A 24,143-nucleotide genomic window follows, 5' to 3' on the forward strand; every position below is an offset into this window, starting at 1 on the left:
TGTTGGCCTTAGAGGCAGTGGGCAGCTCAGTGCAGTGGGCAGCTAGAGGCAGTGGGCAGCTAGAGGCAGTGGGCAGTGGTCTGCAGGCCAGTGCAGTGTGAATGTAGCTCTGGTGGGTGAAATAGTTCCCTGGATGTGACTTTTCTCTCCTTCAACTCTGGAGAAGCAGCTTCTCTTTCCAGGACAAATAGTCACCTGGACTCAATTTCAGCTCCTCCAGTTATACATAAATACCTTTCAGCTTCCAGATACGGTTATATATTAATACCTCTCACTCTCCAGATCCAGATATAGATGTCTCTATAGATACCTCTGAGTCTCCAGATCCAGTGATATATGAAGGCGTGTCAGCCTCCAGCTCCAGCTTCGTGTCTATGAGATGAGTATTCTGTCAGGGCACATAGTGATCAGGTGTGTTTTTATCATCAGGAGTGGGGTTTCGCTGGCACACCTCACTGCTCCAATCAGAGGAGCCCAGCCAGGCCCTGGCGGCCAATCAGGAGTGACACTGTGTTCCAGTACAGTCTGCAGCTCATGGCAGCACGGCAGCTGTTTGGCGGGACGAGCCCCGAGCCCCGCCAGCTCTTCCAAACAGGTCATATATCACAGCAAGACCATTTACGGCTACACATCCAAAAGATGCTCATTCCGAGAACGCTTTGCCCCCAAAGGAAATGAAGGCTGCCTGATTTTAAGACTCAATCATTAAAAGTATTTATAATTCTTTTCTGGAATAAAATGGCCACTTGTTTGGTTGATTAGAACTCTGCAGACCTCCACATCGCCACCCGGCTGGTCTTGAGAGGGCAGAGGATGAGTAGGGAAGGTAGTTTATTGAAGATATGCGCAGGATGAGTGGAGGATAAACTGTTGAAGCTGGCAGGACACATTTCTACAGAAGCCAGTAGCGTCCATGAGTGTCAGTTTATCTGGAACAGACACTGGGATTATTCAGACATTCGACCACACACACACACACACACACACACACACACACACACACACACACACACACACACACACACACACACACACACACAAAGGATTCTCTCCTCTTGACGCAGTTGGCAGTTGAACAGTCACAGGGGCTTTCTGCTTTTTGTTACCAGGGCCAATTAAGACGAGTGTTCGCATCAAAGTAAACACTGAGGCGCTGCTTGCTTTGATTTATAGACTTTATGTGTGTGTGTGTGTGTGTGTGTGTGTGTGTGTGTGTGTCGTCAGACTCTTTCTACAGGCTTCCACTCACCAGTTCAAAGTCAAGCAACAGAATGCGCTGTGTTGTGTTTCACTGCCATGGACAGTTAGTGTGTTGAATAGCTCCATCTTAAAGGCTGAGATGTGAAATGAGTTGCCATTGACTGGTGCAATAGAACCGATTTGCTTCAGCAAGGAGACTCACTCAGAGCAGAGATGTGAATGAATGCCCACAGCCTGGCTCCCATTAGCATACCTGAATGAAATTCCTCCGCTGTGCCAGGTGTGTCATGGGGGGTAGGGGGGGTGGTGGTGAGGCAGCCATGGTATTTACAGCACTACAGAGAAACGGAGCTATAAAAGCCCTTTAAAGGGTTCACACCACATGTGTGTGATCAGTAAACTCCTTCTCTCTCTCCCCCCCTCTCTTTCTCCCTCCCCCTCTCTCTCCCTCTCTCTCTATCTCTTTCTCTTTCTCCCTCTCCCCCCTCTCTCCCTCTCTCTCTATCTCTCTCTCTCTTTCTCTTTCTCTCTCTTCTTCCTCTCTCTTTCTCTCTCTCTTATCATTCCCACTCACACTGAAAGCCATTTATTTATCACTATTTTCCTGTTATTATGGTGTTGTGTGTGTTGAATCGTCATCCCTTATGTGCAATCACAGATTGCATGCAAATGGGTCCGAAGGAGTCTGGTGCTAAAAAAATAGAGTCAGACAGAGAGCCACATGCGTTCAAAAATCTGGACTTGTACAGAGCCAATCTGACGGTCCTACTGGACTTGTACAACAGATCCAATCTGACAGTCTAAACAGTTATATAGGTAAATAATAAATAACAGTTTTGTTTATGTTTAGTTTTGATGAGTTATGATTAGTTGTGTTGGCTGACTTGGGGATTTTAGTTATACAGTAATAGTAAGGATTGCAGGATACACTAACTGGCTGGCCACAGCCGAAACATGCTCCTCATGCCGTACCCGGGATCCGTAAAGGCCCTCCTTCATAGTACAACATGCACTTTCTGTAGCCCAATTGTATTTATATTGGGAGTTTTATATATGTTTCGTTTTGATGAGTTATGTTTAGTTATGTTGGCTGACTGTGGGTAGATGGCTAGATAATGTAATTCTCAATTGCTACAAGCATAATCTCAGTGTTATCTAAATCAAGGAGCAGAAAATGTATCCATGCTTTTACATCTTTCAGGCAAGCTTGTATCTGTAGTTGTACAATGTGTCCTTATGACAGCACCTAAGGGTAGCATGTTCAAAGAGAAGAGCAAGGGTCCAAGCACACACACACACACACACACACACACACACACACACACACACACACACACACACACACACACACACACACACACACACACACACACACACACCTAAGGGTAGCATGTACAAAGAGAAGAGCAAGGGTCCAAGCACAGAGCCTTGGGGAACTGCATTACTCACTCTGGTGTGACTGCATTAGTCCTTCAGTGCTCAGGTGGGCTATCTCCCGGGCCTTTCTGTGTGGAGTTTGCATGTTCTCCCCGTGTTCACAAGGGGTTTCCTCCACTAAGAACCCCAACAGAAAAACATGCAAAAAGAACTGAACACATGTCCATCCCTGACCAAAGATGGACAGTTCACTTGACTTGGTCCCCGGGCGCTTACAAGCTGCCCACTGCTCCTGGGGGGTCCTGGAGGAGGGACAGTCCAGGATGGGAAAAGGCAGAAGATAAATTCACCGCGACCTCAGGCCTGCGTGTGCATGTGTGTGTGTGTGTGTGTGTGTGTGTGTGTGTGTGTCCTGTATCGCCTCCATATATTCACGTGTGTGTTCCAGTGTGTCGTGTGTGCCAATAAAACCTGACAATTATTATTATATTACTTACTCTGGTGTGATTGGATGGCTCATTGTGGACATGAGCAAACTAAAGATGGTCGGAAAGGTAAGACCTAAAGCAGGATAGGGCACAGCCTTTGATACCAACATGATGTTCGTGTCATGTAGTTAAAAGCAGCTTTAGGTCTTCTGGAGGTTCCTGCTCTGTAGCCTCCCGTTAAATGGCTGGGAATACACGACAGCCGTGACTCTGTCTTTCTCTCTCTGTCTTTCTTTCTCTGTCTTTCTCTCTCTGTCCCCTCTCTCTGTCTTTCTCTCTCTCTCCCCTCTCTCTGTCTTTCTCTCACTCTCCCCTCTCTCTGTCCCTCACCCTCACTCAGTCTTTCTTTATCTTTCTCTGTCTCCTCTCTCTGTCCTTCTCTCTCTCTCCCCTCTCTCTGTCTTTCTGTCTCTCTCCCCTCTCTCTGTCCCTCACCCTATGTCTTTCTCTATCTTTCTCTGTGTGTCTCTCTCTCTCTCTTTCTTTCTCTGTCATTGCCTCCCTCTGTGTGTGTCTCTCTCTCTGTCTTTCTCTCTCTCCCCTCTCTCTGTCTGTCTCTATCTTTCTCTGTCTCTCTCTCTCTCTTTCTTTCTCTGTCATCGCCCCCCTCTGTGTCTCTCTCTCTTTCCCTCTGTTGTTGTGTGTGAGTCCACGAGAGTGCAGGAGAGGGTGTGGGCTCTTCATCGTCTCCTTTAGTATGGCCAATCTCCTCCTCCTCCTCCTCTGCTCCGGTTACAGGAGCTCTGGTGCAGGGCTGGAGTCAACAAGAGTTTCAGTCCTGTTCCATCCCACAGAGACACACACACACACATACACACACCACACAACACATGGAGTACTACTCAAGCCTGTTGCTGTTCACCTGGACGGTATTACCAGGTAAGCACAGTGTGTGTGTGTGTGTGTGTGTGTGTGGATGTGTGTGTGTTTGGGTAAAGTAATTAACTATGACTGTATGTGCACTTGCATGTGTGTGTTTTCACTGACTGAGTGAGGTTATAAAACTTGCATGACTGCTGTGTCTGAGAGAGAGACATGGAGTGACAGGTAGAAAGTTCTTTAAGGATCTGAGAGGCAGGGAGTGACAGGTAGAACGTTCTGTAAGGATCTGAGCGGCAGGGAGTGACAGGTAGAACGTTCTGTAAGGATCTGAGCGGCAGGGAGTGACAGGTAGAACGTTCTGTAAGGATCTGAGAGGCAGGGCATTGAGGTTCAGTAACCCACCTGCTTATCTTCTCTCTAGATGAGTGGTACAGCCATGCAAATAATGGCTTTCATGTCATTTGAGCAGTTTGAGATGGTCCTGTCTGTCAGACACTATGAGTTTCCCCAGTGGACAGGGGCAGGATGAGAGGTGCCAAGCTGCCTGCTGATGCAACCCAACCTGAGAGAGAACAGCACAGACCTGCCTGATGCAGCCTACTGGAGTCGAGATGCTCTCTGGTTATTGCAGTGTGTTGGCAGGTAGAAGGGCTCACCCCAGTGCTGCTCATGGCCTCTTAGTACTTCATGGAGTACTGTGGGTCACTGCATGGCCTGGGTGAGCTGTAGGTAGTTGATGTAATGACAGACAGTGATCTTAAAGGCATGTTATCTGCACCTAACGTAATGTTGAATGAATGTGTGTATGACTGAAGACTGAATGAATGTGTGCATGACTGAAGACTGAAGATATCAGGCTGGCAGCGTCCAGGCTTTCAGCCGGAGCAACTGTGCGACCAAACAGGTTCTGCTCAGGGTTCTGCAGTGATCAGGTTCTGCTCAGGGTTCTGCAGTGATCAGGTTCTGCTCAGGGTTGTGCAGTGATGAGGTTCTGCTCAGGGTTCTGCAGTGATCAGGTTCTGCTCAGGGTTGTGCAGTGATGAGGTTCTGCAGTGATCACAGCCCGACGAGTACATAAACTGAGTGAAGTGTATCATGCTTCCATCAAGGTGTCAGAGAGTGTTGACTCGTGATGACCCCTGCCCTGGTGGATTGAGCACAGATGAAGTTTCCCAGGTCAGGGAAAAGCCTGGTGAGTTTCACTGAGATTAGCCTGTCAGGTAGTGGGTCAGTCATGCACATGAAGAGATTGTGTGAGTGTATGTGAGATCTGAGAGACTGAGATGAGTGTGTGTGTATGTGAGATCTGTGAGACTGAGATGAGTGTGTGTGTGTGAGATCTGTGAGACTGAGATGAGTGTGTGTGTGTGTGTGTGTGTGAGATCTGTCAGGCTGAGATGAGTGTGTGAGATCCTTGAGACTGAGATGAGTGTGTGTGTGTGTGTGTGAGATCTGTCAGACTGAGATGAGTTTGTGTGTGTGTGTGTGTGTGTGTGTGTGTGTGTGTGTGAGATCTGGCAGACTGAGATGAGTTTGTGTGTGTGTGAGATCTGTCAGACTGAGATGAGTGTGTGAGATCTTTGAGACTGAGATGAGTGTGTGAGATCTGTGACTGAGATGAGTGTGTGTGTGAGATCTGTCAGACTGAGATAAGTGTGTGTGTGAGATCTCTGAGACTGAGATGAGTGTGTGTGTGTGAGATCTGTGAGACTGAGATGAGTGTGTGTGTGAGATCTCTGAGACTGAGATGAGTGTGTGTGTGTGAGATCTGTGAGACTGAGATGAGTGTGTGTGTGAGATCTCTGAGACTGAGATGAGTGTGTGTGTGTGAGATCTGTGAGACTGAGATGAGTGTGTGTGTGAGATCTCTGAGACTGAGATGAGTGTGTGTGTGTGAGATCTGTGAGACTGAGATGAGTGTGTGTGTGAGATCTCTGAGACTGAGATGAGTGTGTGTGTGTGAGATCTGAGACTGAGATGAGTGTGTGTGTGAGATCTCTGAGACTGAGATGAGTGTGTGTGTGAGATCTGTGAGACTGAGATGAGTGTGTATGTGAGATCTTTGAGACTGAGATGAGTGTGTGAGATCTCTCAGACTGAGATGAGTGTGTGTGTGAGATCTGTCAGACTGAGATGAGTGTGTGTGTGAGATCTCTCAGACTGAGATGAGTGTGTGTGTGAGATCTGTCAGACTGAGATGAATGTGTGTGTGAGATCTGTCAGACTGAGATGAGTGTGAGTGAAAACTGTGAGACTGAGATGAATGTGTTTGTGAGATCTCTGAGACTGAGATGAGTGCGTGTGAGAGATCTCTGAGACTGAGATGAATGTGTGTGAGATCTCTGAGACTGAGATGAGTGTGTGAGATCTCTGAGACTGAGATGAGTGTGTGTGAGAGATCTCTGAGACTGAGATGAATGTGTGTGAGATCTCTGAGACTGAGATGAGTGCGTGTGAGAGATATCTGAGACTGAGATGAATGTAGATCTCTGAAACTGAGATGAGTGTGTGTGTGAGAGATCTGAGACTGATATGAGCTTGCTCAGACCCAGTGGTGAGCATTCCTGCATGACTTGGCTGGCTGGTGGTTCTGAAGTTCACCTTCTTAGAAAATGTGCAACGTACACTCACACATCTCTGAGTTGGAAGTGCATGGGGGTGATGAATGTGACTGTTGTGATTGGCTACTGGAACCTGACTCTCTGTTATGACTGGTTACCGGGGATGGAAATGGAATGTCATCGAACTGGAATGTGATGCTCTGTGGTGATTGGCTGTTGAAATCTGACTTTCTGTGATGGTTGGTTTCAGGAATGTGACTCAGGGTGATGATTGGTTGCTGTTATGTGACCCAGGGTGATGATTGGTTGCTGTTATGTGACCCAGGGTGATGATTGGTTTCAGGAATGTGACCCAGGGTGATGATTGGTTGCTGTTATGTGACCCAGGGTGATGATTGGTTTCAGGAATGTGACCCAGGGTGATGATTGGTTTCAGGAATGTGACCCAGGGTGATGATTGGTTACTGTAATTTGACTCTGGATAATGATTAATAAGTGGAATGCGACCCTCTGTGATCAAAGCCTTTCCCAGATTCTACAGGTGGCTCCAGTGGTGCTGAGGGTGATGTGAGTAACACACACGTGTGTGTGTGTGTGTGTGTGTGTGTGTGTGTGTGTGTGTGTGTGTGGTGCTGAGGGTGATGTGAGTAACACATGTGTGTGTGTGTGTGTGTGTGTGTGTGTGTGTGTGTGTGGTGCTGAAGGTGATGTGAGTAACAGGGTGGGAATGTGTGAGCTGCAGCCATCACGCTCATTCTTACAGATAGTTGAGTGTGTGTACGTATTTGTGTCGGTGTGTCTGTGTATGTACGTATATGTGTTTGTGTGTGACTGTGTGTGTGTGTACACAGTGCATTCAGAAAGTATTCAGACCCCCAGATCACTTTTTTTTTTGTTAAAATCTGCTTTAAATGTATTTCCCTCATCAGTCCTCACTCAATAGCCCATAATGACAAATCAAAAACTATTTTTTTTGTAAATTAAAAAGGAAATATGGGAGTATCACATACTTATTCAGACCCTTTACTATGACACTTGAAATATGGGAATATCATATACTTATTCAGACCCTTTACTATGACACTTGAAATATGGGAATATCACATACTTATTCAGACCCTTTACTATGACACTTGAAATATGGGAATATCACATACTTATTCAGACCCTTTACTATGACACTTGAAATATGGGAATATCACATACTTATTCAGACCCTTTACTATGACACTTGAAATATGGGAATATCACATACTTATTCAGACCCTTTACTATGACACTTGAAATATGGGAATATCACATACTTATTCAGACCCTTTACTATGACACTTGAAATATGGGAATATCACATACTTATTCAGACCCTTTACTATGACACTTGAAATATGGGAATATCACATACTTATTCAGACCCTTTACTATGACACTTGAAATTTAGCTCAGGTGCCTCCCATTGCTCTTATTCGTCTTGGAGACATTTGAGATGCCTGTGGTAGATTCAAATGATTGGACATGATATGGAAAGGTACACACTTGTCTTTATAAGGTCTCACAGCTGACAATGCACATTAAAACAAAAGCCAAGCTATGAGGCCAAAAGAACTGCCTGCAGAGCTCAGAGACAGGACTGTGTGTTTGTGTGTGTCCGTGTGTGTGTGTGTGTGTGTGTGTGTGTGTGTGTGTGTGTCTGTGTGTGTCTGTGTGTGTGTCTGTGTGTGTGTGTGTGTGTGTGTGTGTGTGTGTGTGAACCCGACGATCACTCTGGCTGATCTCCAAACTGAGATTGGTAAGTTAGGTGACCAAGAACCTAACGGTCACTCTGGATGAACTCCAAACTGAGATTGAACCCGACAGTGACTCTGGATGATCTCCAGAAATCAGGTGTGGAGATGGAAGGACATTCTAGAAAGACAACCCATATGGAGAAGGTCTGCAAAAAAAAACAAATAGGAATCCGACTTGCAGCACGGTGGTGGAAGCATCAGTGCTTCTCACCTGTCCAATACCATCCCAGCAGTGAAGCATCACCGCTTCACACCTGTCCAATACCATCCCAGCAGTGAAGCATCACCGCTTCACACCTGTCCAATACCATCCCAGCGGTGAAGCACGGTGGTGGCAGCATCATACTGTGAGGGTGTTTTTCAGCGGAAGGGACTGGGTGACTGCGTGCTCAGTTGGGTTGAGAGAAAACGGAACGGAAATTACCGAGATACCCTTAAGGAAAACCTGGTCCAGAGTGGGCATGAGTGGCTCGGGGGCAACTCTGTGACTTTCCTTGAGTGGCCCAGCCAGAGCCCTGACTTGAACCCAACTGAACACCTCTGGAGAACCCTGGAAATGGCTGTCCACTGACAGACACCATCCAACCTGACCGAGCTTGAGAGGATCTGCAGAGAAGTATGGCTGAAAATCCCCAAATCCAGTTGTGACAAGCGTTACCCATAAGGACACGAGGCTTTAATCGCTGCCAAAGGTGCTTCAACTAAGTACTGAGTAAAGGGTCTGAACACTTTTGTGAATGTGATATTTCAGTTTTTCCTCTTTAATACAATTGAAAAAAAAACAACTAAAATCCTGTTTTCACTTTGTCATTATGAGGTATTGAGGGTGGATTGATGAGGGGAAAGAATGAATTCAAAAATGTTTTGGGTAATGCTGCAACATAACACAATGTGATAAAAGTGAAGGGGTCTGAATACTTTCTGAATGCACTGTGTGTGTGTGTGTGTGTGTGTTTGTGTGTGTGTGTGTGTGTGTGTGTGTGTGTGTGTGTGTGTGTGTGTATAATGTGTGTGTGAGAAGAAGTGTCTGACTCCGCTGCTGTTTTTTTGGGGGGAGACGTGGCCACGTGTTTATCATCCAACACTTCAGAGCTTCCAGAGATGCTGGCCTCAGAGTTAGGAACACAGAGTTGGGGGCGCTCCCAGGCATTCAGACGGCCCCTGGCCACTGTGTGAGGAAGTCCTGGAGTCAGAGTTTATTTATGTGGGCTGGAGCTGGAGCTTACTGTCTGCTCAGGAATGAGGATTCTTACAGAGGAAACTACACAATCTGTCTCTGTCCCGTAGACCCCCCCCCCCCCCAAACCACACACACATTCATTCACACACATGAACGCACGTATATACGCACACACACTCACACACACATACACACATATACACATGCACACGCACACACTTATACACATGCAAATACACACACACACACATATACACATGCACACACATATACACGTGCACACACACACTCCTACATATACAAATACACACACATATGCACATGCACACACACAATCATACACATACAGGTACACACACACACACACACTTCCTTGTATCTGACATAATAACGAAGGGGTGAATTACTTGTCCTGTGATCTTACCTGATGAGTTATAAAAGAACAGATTGTACCCAATGAGGAGTAATTAGACAATTATTGTGTAGCTGACAGAGACGTTCGAGGATGTTAGAGACTCTACTCTATAGACAGGACCATAGCGTGAGGATGTTAGAGCCAGGACTCTAGGTTGAGGATGTTATAGACTTTTAGAGACTTTCTTCTTTTATTTTTCTTGTCTGCTATGGAATGTGTGTTGGTTTCTGTGGAGATAGCGCCAGTAGACAACTGCATCCCCACCACAGCAGGGTGCTATTCGCCGCGGGAAGTGTTGTAGAACTGGAGCACCGATGTCCCTGTCTCTCAAAGGCATCAATCTCACCATAGAGCAGAGCTTAAGACAGACACACACACACACACACACACACACACACACACACACACACACACACACACACACACACACACACACACACACACACACACACACACACACACACACAGCAGAACTGCACCCACAATGGACACACAGCCACACCAGACACACTGGAGTGAATGCAAGTTGCTCGCAGTTGATTACTGAGGCTGAGCGGGAAGTCAGATAAAGACCCTTTTGCGCTTGGCCAAGAAGACGGTCTTTTCATCTGCTCCCGTCATAATTTCCTGCTGTGGAAATCACACGTGTGATGAGGCATCGTGACATCATTCATGCAATGCCATTTCTTGTCTTCTTGGCATCAGCAATAAAGCCTGTCTGAAATGACCTTCCCTTCATCATTCTTTTGTCCCAGATAAACATTTAAATTGAAACCAGACTCAGCAGCTGTCCCAGTGTGTGTGGTGAGACCAGAAGGAGAGTTCAGGGTGGTGTGTGTGAGAGCAAAAGAGAGAGGAGGAGAAACAGAAAGAGAGAGAGAAGGATGGAGAGAGGAAGAGAAGAGGGGAGGATATGGAGGGTCAAACTGCACATTACTAAGATGTTCTTTGATCTCTAGTGGTTTGTCTTCCCGGCTTCCTCTGTCTCCAACTAAAGAGCTCTTCTTGTCTGTTGAGGTGTGTGCGTGCTGTTCAGGTGTCTGTGTGAGTGTGCGTGCTGTTCAGGTGTGTGTGTGCGTGCTGTGTGTGTGTGTTCGTGCGTGCTGTGTGTGTGTGTGTGCGTGCTGTGGTCCGCATCTCAACACATGAATTAAATCCAACTTTGTCAGGTTCAGAAGATGCTGCTGACAGGGAGGGGTTGTTCCTGTGATGCTGCAGAGAGGAACAGGGTTTTCACCACATCAGCTTAGTGATTTTCTTTTTTCTTTTTTACTGCTAAATTCAGAATCTCCAGTACACAGTGTGTGTGTGTGTGTGTGTTGGTTTTGCCCCTGACTCTTCTCGCCTGTACACTGATGTGTGTGTGTGTGTGTGTGTGTTGGTCCTGTTCCTGACCCCTATCCCCTTCACACTGGTTTGTGTGTATGTGTGTTGGTTTGGTCCCTGATACTTCTCTCCGGTATGTTGAAGTGTGTGTTGGTGTGTGTGTGTGTGTGTGTTGGTTTGGACCCTGATCCTTCTCTCCGGTATGCTGAAGTGTGTGTGTTTTTCCCTAAAGCCTCTCTCCTGTGTGCGTTTCCAGGACTCCACCACTGCTTCAACATTGACACGAAGAGAGCCAAGATCATCCGTGGTTCTGAGGAAGCCCAGTTTGGGTACACGGTCCAGCAGCACCTGGCAGAGGGCCAGAAGTGGTGAGAGTCTCTGTCTCTCTCTCTCTTTCTGTCTCTCCCTCTCTTTCTGTCTGTCTCTCTCTCTCTCTCTTTCTGTCTGCCTCTCTCTCTCTTTCTGTCTGTCTCTCTTTCTGTCTGTCTCTCTCTCTCTCTTTCTGTCTGTCTCTTCATCTATCACACACACTCTGCCTCTCTGTCACACTCTGCCTCTCTGTCACACTCTGTCTCTATCTCTCTCTCTTTATGTCTGTCTCTTCCTCTCCCTCACACACTCTGTCTCTGTGTCACGCTCTGTCTCTGTCACGCTCTTTCTCTCTGTCACGCTCTGTCTCTCTGTCACACTCTGTCTCTCTGTCACGCTCTGTCTCTCTGTCACGCTCTGTCCCTGTCACGCTCTGTCTCTCTGTCACACTCTGTCCACTTCTGTCTCTCTGTCACGCTCTGTCTCTCTGTCACACTCTGTCTCTCTGTCACACTCTGTCCCAATCCCCATGTCCCCCTCGTCTACTGTGCTGTGGCTCATGTCTGTTCCTTCAAAAGGAATGACTCAACATGAGACATCATTTGTCATCTATCACAAAAAATACTAAAATAACCTTCATCCCATTACTGTAAATCTGTTCTTCCCCACTGAGGCCTGGTCTATATCAAGCTCTCATTTCCCCAGATGTCTCGCTGTCACTAAAACTGGGCCTTTGCCCCAGAAGCTGCACATTCTTAGGAAATAACAATGGATGACATAGGGGAATATAAAATCTATCATTCTGCCCTACAGATTTTCATAGTTTATTATAGTTTCATAGCTATATAGTTTCATGGTTTAATATAGCCTATTAAATATGCTGCATAGAATGCATTACGGATTAAATGTGTTCTGCAATATATCTTACAAACTACTCACATCCACAGCTGAACTTCATTGAATCTTCTAGCCATCTTTCTTTCCATTTTCCCCTGGGTAGTACTTTCTCATCTCTAGCTGCTGTTTCAAGGTTTCTTCTCACCATTGAGGCTGTCTAGCAGCTGACAAGTCCCCTAGAGTCTGTTCCAGACCTCTTTTCTCTCTTCACCAAGCCAGTAGGGGTCTTCCAAAGGTTTCCTCTTCTGTCAGCAAAGATCGGACTGTCAGTGACCGTCAGCTTTATGTCTCTCGTTTTGTGAGGACATTGAGAGAAACAAAGCAGCAGTGAATTGAATGCAGTTGGTGTTAAACTGATTTAATGTGGTCTTATAATTAATATAAGGTGGGAATGAATTATATGTGCTGGCAATGGCCATCTTCTGATGAGCACCACCACCATCATCATCATCAACAACAACAACACCGCTCTAGACAGCCAGGACGTCTGCCAGTGTTTTCCTCGAGGTCCAGGCACATCTTTTTAACCGATCAAAAGCAGTCAGACAAACGTGCGATGACTCATTTAGCTGAGGTAACATTGCTCAACCACTTTGGCTCTCTTTCCTGTTTTCAATCTGGAGGAGTGATGGATATTTGGTGGTCCCCCTGGATTGCAGAATGTTTTGGCCTTTGAAGTTGCAGGTAAATAAGTGGAAAGTATGCGTGTTTGTCTAGGAACCTGTCCGCTAGGAACCCCGGGCTCTTTGCGTCTGGAAAGTTTGTGTTGTGGTCTGCTCTCCCCCTCCCCCTCCAGTGCACGTCCCAGACTAAAATAAAAGAGGCACGAAAACAAACTGCCAAAGCAGCAGGAGTGTTTACCATAATACGGCTGCAAGGCAAAACTATTTGACCAGGGTCACAAACTGTTACCATCCTGAACCTTAGCGACAGAACAGCATGTTTGTCTGGAAGGAATAAAAAAGACGTCAGCTCAGTCAGTTAATTACTGTGGTTGAAGTATTTCACTATTATATCTTCTTTTTATGGTAATTTTTTCACTTTTAAAGGTGAATTTCTGGAACACACTATGGGCCCTATTTTGACGGTGATAACGGCTGGTGGAAACTGCTTATTCTGCCTGGGCAGCTGGTCTATTTCTGTTCACATATTGTAGTCTAATTAGACTAACCCTAAACCACGCAACAACAGCGCATTTTCCTCAAAAGATCTCTTTTTTTGGCCGCAACGGAATGCAAGAGATTGCATAGGTTGGTCCAGGTGTTGTAACACAGCTCGCAGCCTCCCATATCTTAGGCATACCCCACTCATGTAGGCTACCGGTCTCCGCTGCTTTTCCATTTTATGCAACAGGTTACTTCCCAATATCTGGGATAACCCATATTGTCACTATATCCACACATACTCGCTGGTAGCCTCGCGTTAAATTAATACCTTTATATGTCAGTAGTATGGATGACCAGTTTCTGACAGTAGTATAAATATCTTGTTACACAGTAGGCAGTGATATGGATGTCCAGTTTCTGCAGTAGTATAGATGTCTTGTTACACAGCAGGCAGTGATATGGATGTCATGTTCCATTGCAGGCAGTGATATGGATGACCAGTTTTTGACAGGAGTATAAATGTCTTGTTACACAGTAGGCAGTGATATGGATGTCCAGTTTCTGCAGTAGTATAGATGTCTTGTTACACAGCAGGCAGTGATATGGATGTCATGTTCCATTGCAGGCAGTGATATGGATGACCAGTTTCTGACAGTAGTATAAATGTCTTGTTACACAGTAGGCAGTGATATGGATGTCCAGTTTCTGACAGGAGTATAGATGTCTTGTTACACAGTAGACAGTAGTAAAAGATGTGTTGTTACACATTAGGCAGTGATATGGATGACCAGTTCCTGGCAGAAGTGTGTATGTGTGCGAGAGGAATGACCAGTTCCTGGCAGTAGTGTGCATGTGTGCAGTAGTGTGCATGTTCCTGGCAGTAGTGAGCATGTGTGCAGTAGTGTGCATGTGTGCGAGAGGAATGTGAACACAAATTAACTCAGCAGACTGCGGTTTGGGAAGTGGTTTGTCAGCCCCGCCATGCTTGATGTGAATGTGAAAACCATCAGTGCATTAAGGGTCAGATCTTCGGTTCGCCTCTGCCTCATAACACACAGGCGCTCGTCAGAGCCTAATGACTGTCGTCACTACTGTTAACTCAGCTGATGTCGTCACTATACTTAACCCAGCTACTGTTGTCACTACCCTTGACCTCACTGCTGTCATCACTACCCTTGACCTCTCTGCTGTCATCACTACCCTTGACCTCTCTTAACCTCTCTGCTGTCATCACTACCCTTGACCTCTCTTGACCTCTCTGCTGTCATCACTACCCTTGACCTCTCTGCTGTCATCGCTACCCTTGACCTCTCTTGACCTCTCTGCTGTCATCACTACCCTCGACCTCTCTGCTGTCATCACTACCCTTGACCTCTCTTGACCTCTCTGCTGTCATCGCTACCCTTGACCTCTCTTGACCTCTCTGCTGTCATCACTACCCTCGACCTCTCTGCTGTCATCACTACCCTTGACCTCTCTTGACCTCTCTGCTGTCATCACTACCCTTGACTTCTCTGGCGTCATCATGACCATTGACCTCTCTTGACCTCTCTGCTGTCATCACTACCCTTGACCTCTCTTGACCTCTCTGCTGTCATCACTACCCTTGACCTCTCTGCTGTCATCACTACCCTTGACCTCTCTTGACCTCTCTGCTGTCATCACTACCCTTGACCTCTCTTGACCGCTCTGCTGTCATCACTACCCTTGACCTCTCTGTTGTCATCACTACTCTTGACCTCTCTTGACCTCTCTGCTGTCATCACTACCCTTGATCTCTCTTGACCTCTCTGCTGTCATCTCTACCCTTGACCTGCTAGCTGTTCTCACTGTTGTGGCTCCTGGAGTGTTGCTGTACCAATGTAATAAGATGCTTAGAGATAATATGGATACAGTACTGTACTCTATATACCTGTTATGTGTGTGTGTGTGTATATATATTATACATATTATATTATATTATATTATATTATATTATATTATATATATATTATATTATGTATCATTATTCACTGTGCTGCAGGCTGCTGGTGGGAGCTCCCTTTGAAAGCAGCGGTCAGCACCAGACTGGAGATGTGTACAGATGCCCGCTGGACCCCCTCCCTGATGCCAACTGCACCAGGCTCAATCTGGGTACTACCCCTTAGAGTGATGGATGAATGGATTCTGCACAAATCCTGAGTAACTCAGACTGAAAGATGCCTTGTATGTTTAGTATGTGAACCTGTTTAGTATGTGAGAGTTAGTATGTGTATCTGTTTAGTATGTGAGAGTTAATATGTGTACCTGCTTAGTATGTGAGAGTTAGTATGTGTACCTGTTTAGTATGTGAGAGTGTGTGTTTAGTATGTGAGAGTTTGAGTTTAGTATGTGAGAGTTTAGTATGTGAGAGATTGTATTGTTGGCTTTACATGTACCTTTGCCTCTCCTGAGCAGCTCCCTTCACACTGACTGTGTGTGTCTGGTAGGTTTGACATGAATTCTGTTGTAGTCAATAAATACTGGGTGCAGAAGAGGGGTTTATTCCAATTTTGCACAGAGATCTAATGGCATGTTGAATGTAATGAGGTGATGATCTGAAAGGGCAGTATTTTGAGGTAGAACTATAGGTGGTCAGTTTCTAAGCCATATGTTAATACAAGGAAGAAAATCTCAATTTGTTTGTTCGTTATTATCTCATTTACAAGTGCAGCTTTTGATGTCAAACACCTTATATTAATAAGACTCAACTCAAGGTAAAGTTTTTTTCTTTATCAGATTTTCCTGTCTGATACCTCTATCAGTGTGATTTACAGTAGTTTGCTTAGAGGTTCTGGGTAGAGGTACTGTTTGTATGTGACTAAGTATGGGCAACGGTTTTATTTGGGCAGCAGAAGTTAGTATAGGATAGTAGTTCGGACTCCTAGTGTTAATTTAGAATGGTTAAAGTGTGCTGCGTGTACTGATAGGGCTTAGAGCCCTGGCCTTAGCCATGCTAGCTTTAGCCGTGCTAGCTTTAGCCGTGCTAGCCTTCCTGCTCTCTCTGTTAAGCAGGAAGCTAGTGGTTTGCGTTGGGAGAGGTGTGAGCTGGGTGACATTTAGCTGTCATGACATATTCTCTGCAGTCCTGAATGCACCTGACCCCTGCTATTGCTATTTAAACTAAGTTACCATGTGTGTCTCTGTGCGGGTCCTCTGTCAGGGAGCGAGTCTATGAGCTATGTATCAGAGCGTCCGGACAACATGAGAATTGGAATGTCACTGGCAACCAACCCTGAAGATCAGAGTTTTGTGGTGAGTGCAAACAGCCTTAACATGCCAACATACTGGCTTTAGATAGTATACAGCAAGCTGAAAGGCTAAGTCCATACATATGGATGATTTATTATTTGTGTTTGAGTGGGATCATGACAATCAGGTTCCCTTGCCCTAGTATGCGCGTGGGTGTGTGTGTGGGCTAACATGTTCCCCAGGCCCTGTATGTAGTTAGTACTGTATGTGGGTTTGTGTACTAACTACCATGTTCCCCAGGCCTGCGGCCCTCTGTGGTCCTATGAGTGTGGAAGTGCGTACTACAGCACAGGCATCTGCTCCAGAGTCAACAGCTCCTTCCAGTTCACAAACAGCATCGCCCCTGCCTTCCAGCGTAAGTGAAACTCAGATATAACCCTGCCTTCCAGCGTAAGTTACACTCAGATATCAACCTGCCTTCCAGTGACACTCAGATATCACTCTGCCTTCCACACACGTTACACTCAGTGTGTATTATGTATGTGTGCATGTGTATTGTATTCACAAGATGTGTATTGTATTCATTACATGTGTATTGTATTTACAACATGTGTATTGTATTCACAACATGTGTTTTGTATTCACAACATGTGTTTTGTATTCACAACATGTGTTATGTATTCACAACATGTGTTTGGTTATTTATCCATACTGTCCTCCCTAGGATGTGAGACGTTCATGGACATAGTGATAGTTCTAGATGGTTCCAACTCTATATACCCCTGGTATGAGGTGCAGGACTTTCTTATTAATGTACTGCAGAAGTTCTGCGTTGGGTCGGGTCAAACACAGGTCAGTTTCATACTCTGGCTATCCTTCCACCTAAACACCTCTGACATACCTGACACCCTCCGCCTGTGACATGGTTATGTTTGTGCATGTAGGAGTAATGTGACATGGTAATGTTTGTGCATGTAGGAGTAGTGAGGAGTCTTGTGACATGGTTATGTTTGTGCATGTAGGAGTAGTGAGGAGTCTTGTGACATGGTTATGTTTGTGCATGTAGGAGTAGTGAGGAGTCTTGTGACATGGTTATGTTTGTGCATGTAGGAGTAGTGAGGAGTCTTGTGACATGGTTATGTTTGTGCATGTAGGAGTAGTGAGGAGTCTTGTGACATGGTTATGTTTGTGCATGTAGGAGTAGTGAGGAGTCTTGTTGAGTGTGCAAATAGTGTTGTGTCGTCTGGGCCCTCAGGTGGGCATCGTGCAGTATGGGCAGCGGGTGGTGCAGGAGTTTGCCCTGGACGACTACCATTCTGTGGAGGAGGTGGTGAGGGCGGCCAAGAACATCGAGCAGAGAGGCGGAGAGGAAACACGCACCGCCCTGGGCATCAGCAACGCACGGTACCCAGAATCACCCAACTCCGACAGAACAGGAACCACTAACAGAACCGCCTGCTCTTACAGAATCTCTAACACTAACAGAACCATTCGGTTTAACAGAACTAGAAACACTTGAACCTCTAACTAAACTGCTAACTCTGATAGAACCAACGATCCCAATAAAACCACAAACTCAAACAGAACTGCCAACTCTAAAGGCACCTACAACTTTAACAGAACCCCCAATTCCAATAGAACCAATAACACTATGCGGACCACTAACCCAGCAACCAGTCTCTATGACAACCAGAATGACCAGAACCACCAACCCTAACTCCAACCAATAACTGTCTTCCCCCTTGATAACACTACTGTATGTTTGCATATTAAGGTATCTAAATCGTGGATGTCTCAGCTAGTTGCTGTGTTGTTGCCACTCTGAGTGATGTTGGCCAAATCCACCTGCTCTGCGTTCATGGAGTTCTTCTGTTGTCCCCCGGTGCTGGTGTGGATTCACAGGTCTCTGGCCTTCAAGCGCGGCAGCCGAGAAGGAGCCAAAAAAGTGATGATTGTGATCACAGATGGAGAGTCTCATGACAGTCCTGACCTGCAGAAGGCTGTTGAGGACAGTGAGAAGGATAACATCACGCTGTACGCCATAGCTGTGAGTATCACGCTGTACGCCATAGCTGTGAGTATCGCGAATATCGTTGAGTCTGTGCTCTGGCCATCAGACGCTCTGCCTGAGTCTGTGCTCTGGTTATCAGGTGCTGGGCTACTACAACCGCCGAGGCATCAACCCCGAGGCCTTCCTCAGAGAGATCAAGTTCATTGCCACCGACCCCGACGAACACTTCTTCAGCGTGACGGACGAGTCGGCCCTCAAAGACATCGTAGACGCCCTGGGAGAGAAGATCTTCAGTCTCGAGGGTGTGTGTGTGTGTGTCCACTGCTTGTAGTAAGGAGATAATGACTGCTGCTTGCTGAAAAGGTTTGTTTTAATCATCCATGGTAAACGGGTGCTTCCCCACTGTGGTGTCTGTTCTGCATTCAGGAACCAACAAAAACACGACATCGTTTGAACTGCAGATGTCCCAGGCAGGGTTCTCCTCACACATAGTGGAGGTGAGATGAGAGAGCGCCCACACACACACACACACACACACACACACACACACACACACACACACACACACACACATAATGGAGGTGAGATGTGCACACACACACGCACACACACACACACACACACACACACACACAGTACCACTGAAGTCAGATATATCTATCTATCTATCTATCTATCTATCTATCTATCTATCTATCTATCTATCTGTCTGTCTATCTAATTATCTGTCTGTCATTCTGTCTGACTGACAGGGCTATCTATCTGTCTGTATATCTGTCTGTCTGTCTGTCTGTCTGTCTTGCTGGCTGTCCATCCGTCCACTCAGCCCAATGAAGTGTACATATCTTTCAGTAGTCCCTGAAAGTGCCCTTGTTGGACAGGCTGGATAAGAATGATACAGATGTGTGTTTACGTTGCCAACCTGAAGAGCAGCTGGCGTTAGACGTGCCCATGTGATGCAGGTAATGGGGTTAGGGTAAGCCTGTGAGCTCCATGGGAGCTGGGACAAACAGCACATTCCTGCCTGAGGCCCATCTCACGGGTAGAGGGAGCACGCTGGACGATAACACTGTGGAAAGTTATTTTCCCCTCGCCTTGAAGACGACAGGCAGGCCAGTGAGCACATATGGTTTTGTTGAATTTTCCTTGTAGAAGCGTACACACACACACACACACGCACACACACACACACACACACACACGCACACACACGCGCGTGCACACACACGCACACGTGCACTGGTGTCCCAGTTCTATGACTGTTCATGTGACTGTGTTTAAGACTCTTTATTGGCATGTAGTTATAACTTTAAGAATCGTATTGTATAGTTTATTAGAAATGAGAGCATAGTTACTTGAGTTTGGTGCAAATAAAATGGACTCAGATGAAATTAAATTTCAAGTAAATGTTTATTGGTTTGGCTCAGACCTTTTTCATGAGCTGCCCGGCATCTTCATTTCTCCTGTTCATTTAGTCTTATAGTTCTTCCTGTTCATTTAGTCTTATAGTTCTTCCTGCTCATTTAGTCTTATAGTTCTTCCTGTTCATTTAGTCTTATAGTTCTTCCTGTTCATTTAGTCTTATAGTTATTCCTTTAAATTTTTGCAGTTCTGTCAGATGAGGTCCATCCATGAGGTTTGGCTTTGCGGGTGTGTACCTGGCATTTGCAGACTAGATCTATAATTTGCTTATTTTAATAATAAACTTTTGTCAAAATGTTAAATGTCTGAGTTCAAATGCGAAGTCAGAAAGTACCTGTAGTGCAAATGTGCAGCAGTAATGGATCCCAGATGGAGGCGATATTGTGTGAATTTGCCGTGGCTGGTTGTCAAGCTGTCCACGTCGACAGTGAGCAAATACTTGGCCCCGGCCGGTCCAGCAACAGCCCCATGTCTTGATTTAATGATGAGAGGAGTGTTGGCCTGCTTTAATCCATGATGTCAGTATACAAGCTTTTGTACCAGTGAAGTCTGTCTTATGCAACTCCACTGAGGTCCCTGACTTATTTCTTAAGTTGCTCCAAGAGTTGTCTCACCTGCAGCTTTCTCTCTCTTCTTTAGTGACCAGAACATCTTGCCGTTCTTCAGGCGTTCACAGAGAGCTCAAAACATTTTACAGGAGTGATGGAAAACATGGGAGATGTGCACCGTGTTAAAAACAACCTTTTTGCTTTTTTATGTCATGTTCACTTCATCTGCTTCCGTTTGTATAGCTGCTATAGCATTGATGTTGCTTGTTATGGCCTAGCCCTAACCCTAACCCAAATAGGTACAGTATTTGTTATGGCTGCCCAAAAAGGTACAGTATTTGTTATGGCTGCCCAAAAAGGTACAGTATTTGTTAGCAGAATTAGGGTCCTGTAATATCTCTCTGTTTGATGACACCTCACTAGCATGTATATCTATCTATATATCTATTATCTCGGTCAGCGGCTCCATGATTCCATTCGTGATTCCTCTCAGTTCCTCTCCGAGTGCTGTAGTTAGAGGGCGGTGACATGCGTTGGTTACGCGATCAGCCGCAGGTTTAGTACATTCAGCGTGAAATGAAAAGACACAGCGTGTGCTTTCTGTGGACACTCTTAAGTCGTACAAATATCTTCCCCTCAGGGTGGAGAGCCAGTGGCTCCACTCTCGCCAGTTATAGCACTGGTGTCGGTCTGCCAGTTGACATGGTAGAAATAATGACATGAGATTACATACCCTGGGCGAGGACGGGGAACATTCTGAGAGGAGTGTAGGGAGGAGAGGAGTGTAGGGATTGTGGGAGGAGAGGAGTGAAGAATAGGAGCTTTTTTATGGAGCCATTACACAATGGAACAATAGATTTGACTGAGTAAAAATGACCTCAAAACCAAAATAGCAAAAGCCAGTTTGAAGTAATTGTACCAAGGCATGTCAAGACAAATCTCTGAGTCTGATGACGAGTCCTAAACAATAAAACGAAACACAAACACCTCTATCACAAGCACAAATAAACTACAGCACAAACACCTAGACCTAGGGCAAATGTTACCCCCAGGATGCTGCGCTTGTCTAATGAGCGTAGTTTAGCACTGCCTTCTGTGCAAGTACGGCAATCAAGACTATTCTCTTTCGTAGTTCCACGTTGGTGGAACGAGCTGCCTAGCACTACCAGAGCAGGGGCGTTCCTCTCTACCTTTAAGAAGCTCTTGAAGACCCAACTCTTCAGAGAGCTACTAACTTGCACTTCTACTAGTACTTAACTTGCACTTAACATTGCACCTGCACTTTTTTTCTATTTCTTATGTAAAATAGTATTTATTGTTACACTAGGTCTCTATTTCTCGTAGCTTGATTGTTCTCTCCCTTGTACGTCACTTTGGATAAAAGCGTCTGCTAAATGACTAAATGTATAGGTAAATGTAGATTACAAACACCAGGAAACTACAGCACAAACACTTCTATTAAAGCAACAAACTACAGCACAGTGTGTGTGCGTGTGTGTGTGTGTGTGTGTGTGTGTGTGTGTGTGTGTGTGTGTGTGTGTGTGTGTGTGTGTGTGTGTGTGTAGGATGGGGTCCTGGTCGGAGCAGTGGGGGCATATGACTGGAATGGGGCTGTTCTTAAAGAGACTGGTCATGGGAATGTGATCCCTCCCAAGTCCTCCTACAGCAAAGAGTTTCCTGAGAGCTTGAAGAACCATGGGGCTTACCTAGGTAAGACAGGTAACACCCCTCCACACACACACACACACACACACACACACACACACACACACTCAAACGAGATGGATCTACCTAGGTAAGACATTACCCCCACTCCCCCCACACACACACACAAGACGGGCCTATTAACTGCCTGCATAAGATGTGCTGGGAGATGGAGGATATATATAATGATTGTCCATTTGCTCATAGTTTGACCTCTGTTTGTATGACAAGGTTACACGGTCACCTCAGTGATATCAGCTCAAAATGGCCGCTTGTATGTGTCTGGAGCCCCACGCTTCAACCACACGGGGAAGGTCATCATTTTCACCTTGAAGAACGATGGGAACCTCACCATCCTGCACGCCCTTAAAGGACAGCAGGTACATGCAACCACACACAATTAACCTTTAACCTTTAACACAAATAACCTTTAACCTTTAACACAATTAACCTTTAACCTTTAACACAATCAACCTTTAACCTTTAACGCAATTAACCTTTAACCTTTAACACAATTAACCTTTAACCCAGGCGCTATGCAGCATAATCATATGCATTACACTGTCACACACACATATACGCACTCACATGTAAGCTTACACTCACACACAAACATACACAGTTACATTCACACACACACACACAAACACACCCACAGTTACACACAAACATGCAAGCTTACACTCACAAAGACACAAACACACACAGTTGCACACACACGTGCAAGCTTACACACACAGAGACACGTATACACACACACAGTTACACACACACAAATGCAAGCTTACACACACACACACACAGTTGCACACACACATGCAAGCTTACACACACACACAGTTGCAAACACACATGCAAGCATACAGAATCATCCTGTGGCATTCACACGCACACATGTAAGCATGCATACACACACGACACATGCAAGCTTACACGTGCAAGTTGAGATATACCAGTAAAACGTGCTGGTATCCCTTGCATGTATCTTTGAACATCAGTGAATATCCCAACAAGACGTCTGTCTTATTTGTCAATTCTAAAGTTTACACAGGATATGTTTGTGTGACTGAGTGTCTGTGTGCTGTAGATTGGCTCGTACTTTGGCAGTGAGATCACTCCGCTCGACGTGGATGGGGACCGAGTGACAGACTTCCTGCTGGTGGCAGCTCCCATGTTCTTCAGCAAGGGCTGGGAGAAGGGTCGTGTGTATGTGTACAGTGTAGAGGAGGTAAGAATACGTGTGTGTGTGTGTGTGTGTGTGTGTGTGTGTATGTGTACAGAGTAGAATAGGTAAGAACACGTGTGTGTGTGTGTGTGTGTGTGTGTGTGTGTATGTGTGTGTGTGTATGTGTGTGTGTGTGTGTGTGTACAGACTAGAGGAGGTAAGAACACGTGGGTGTGTGTGTGTGTGTATGTGTATGTGTGTGTGTGTGTGTGTGTACAGAGTAGAGGAGGTAAGAACACGTGTGTGTGTGTGTGTGTGTGTGTGTGTGTGTGTGTGTGTGTGTGTGTGTGTGTGTGTGTGTACAGAGTAGAGGAGGTAAGAACACGTGTGTGTGTGTGTGTGTGTGTGTGTGTATGTGTGTGTACAGTAGAGGAGGTAAGAACATGTGTGTGTGTGTGTGTGTGTGTGTATGTGTCTGTGTGTGTGTGTGTACAGAGTAGAGGAGGTAAGAACACTTATGTGTGTGTGTGTGTGTGTGTGTGTGTGTGTGTGTGTACAGAGTAGAGGAGGTAAGAACACGTGTGTGTGTGTGTGTGTGTGTGTGTGTGTGTGTGTGTG

The 24,143-nt window shown here is 45.7% G+C and overlaps 1 protein-coding gene across 1 annotated transcript in view; it reads left to right on the forward strand.

Annotated features, from left to right (window-relative positions):
* The first annotated feature begins 3,872 nt into the window (after window positions 1-3,872).
* The window catches only part of LOC105892527 (integrin alpha-11), a 34,881-nt gene continuing 14,610 nt past the window's right edge, over window positions 3,873-24,143 (forward strand). Inside the window, exons 1-13 of the mRNA XM_042704489.1 lie at window positions 3,873-3,944; window positions 11,410-11,521; window positions 15,489-15,598; window positions 16,647-16,738; window positions 16,976-17,090; window positions 17,400-17,527; window positions 17,931-18,079; window positions 18,578-18,722; window positions 18,826-18,988; window positions 19,113-19,183; window positions 22,222-22,366; window positions 22,592-22,740; window positions 23,448-23,577. Of these exons, the coding sequence (XP_042560423.1) occupies window positions 3,896-3,944; window positions 11,410-11,521; window positions 15,489-15,598; window positions 16,647-16,738; window positions 16,976-17,090; window positions 17,400-17,527; window positions 17,931-18,079; window positions 18,578-18,722; window positions 18,826-18,988; window positions 19,113-19,183; window positions 22,222-22,366; window positions 22,592-22,740; window positions 23,448-23,577 (1,558 nt within the window). The 5' untranslated portion in view covers window positions 3,873-3,895. The remainder of the gene's footprint in view (window positions 3,945-11,409; window positions 11,522-15,488; window positions 15,599-16,646; window positions 16,739-16,975; window positions 17,091-17,399; window positions 17,528-17,930; window positions 18,080-18,577; window positions 18,723-18,825; window positions 18,989-19,112; window positions 19,184-22,221; window positions 22,367-22,591; window positions 22,741-23,447; window positions 23,578-24,143) is intronic.

The sequence above is a fragment of the Clupea harengus genome, chromosome 3, assembly GCF_900700415.2.
Source record: "Clupea harengus chromosome 3, Ch_v2.0.2, whole genome shotgun sequence".
NCBI lineage: Eukaryota > Metazoa > Chordata > Actinopteri > Clupeiformes > Clupeidae > Clupea > Clupea harengus.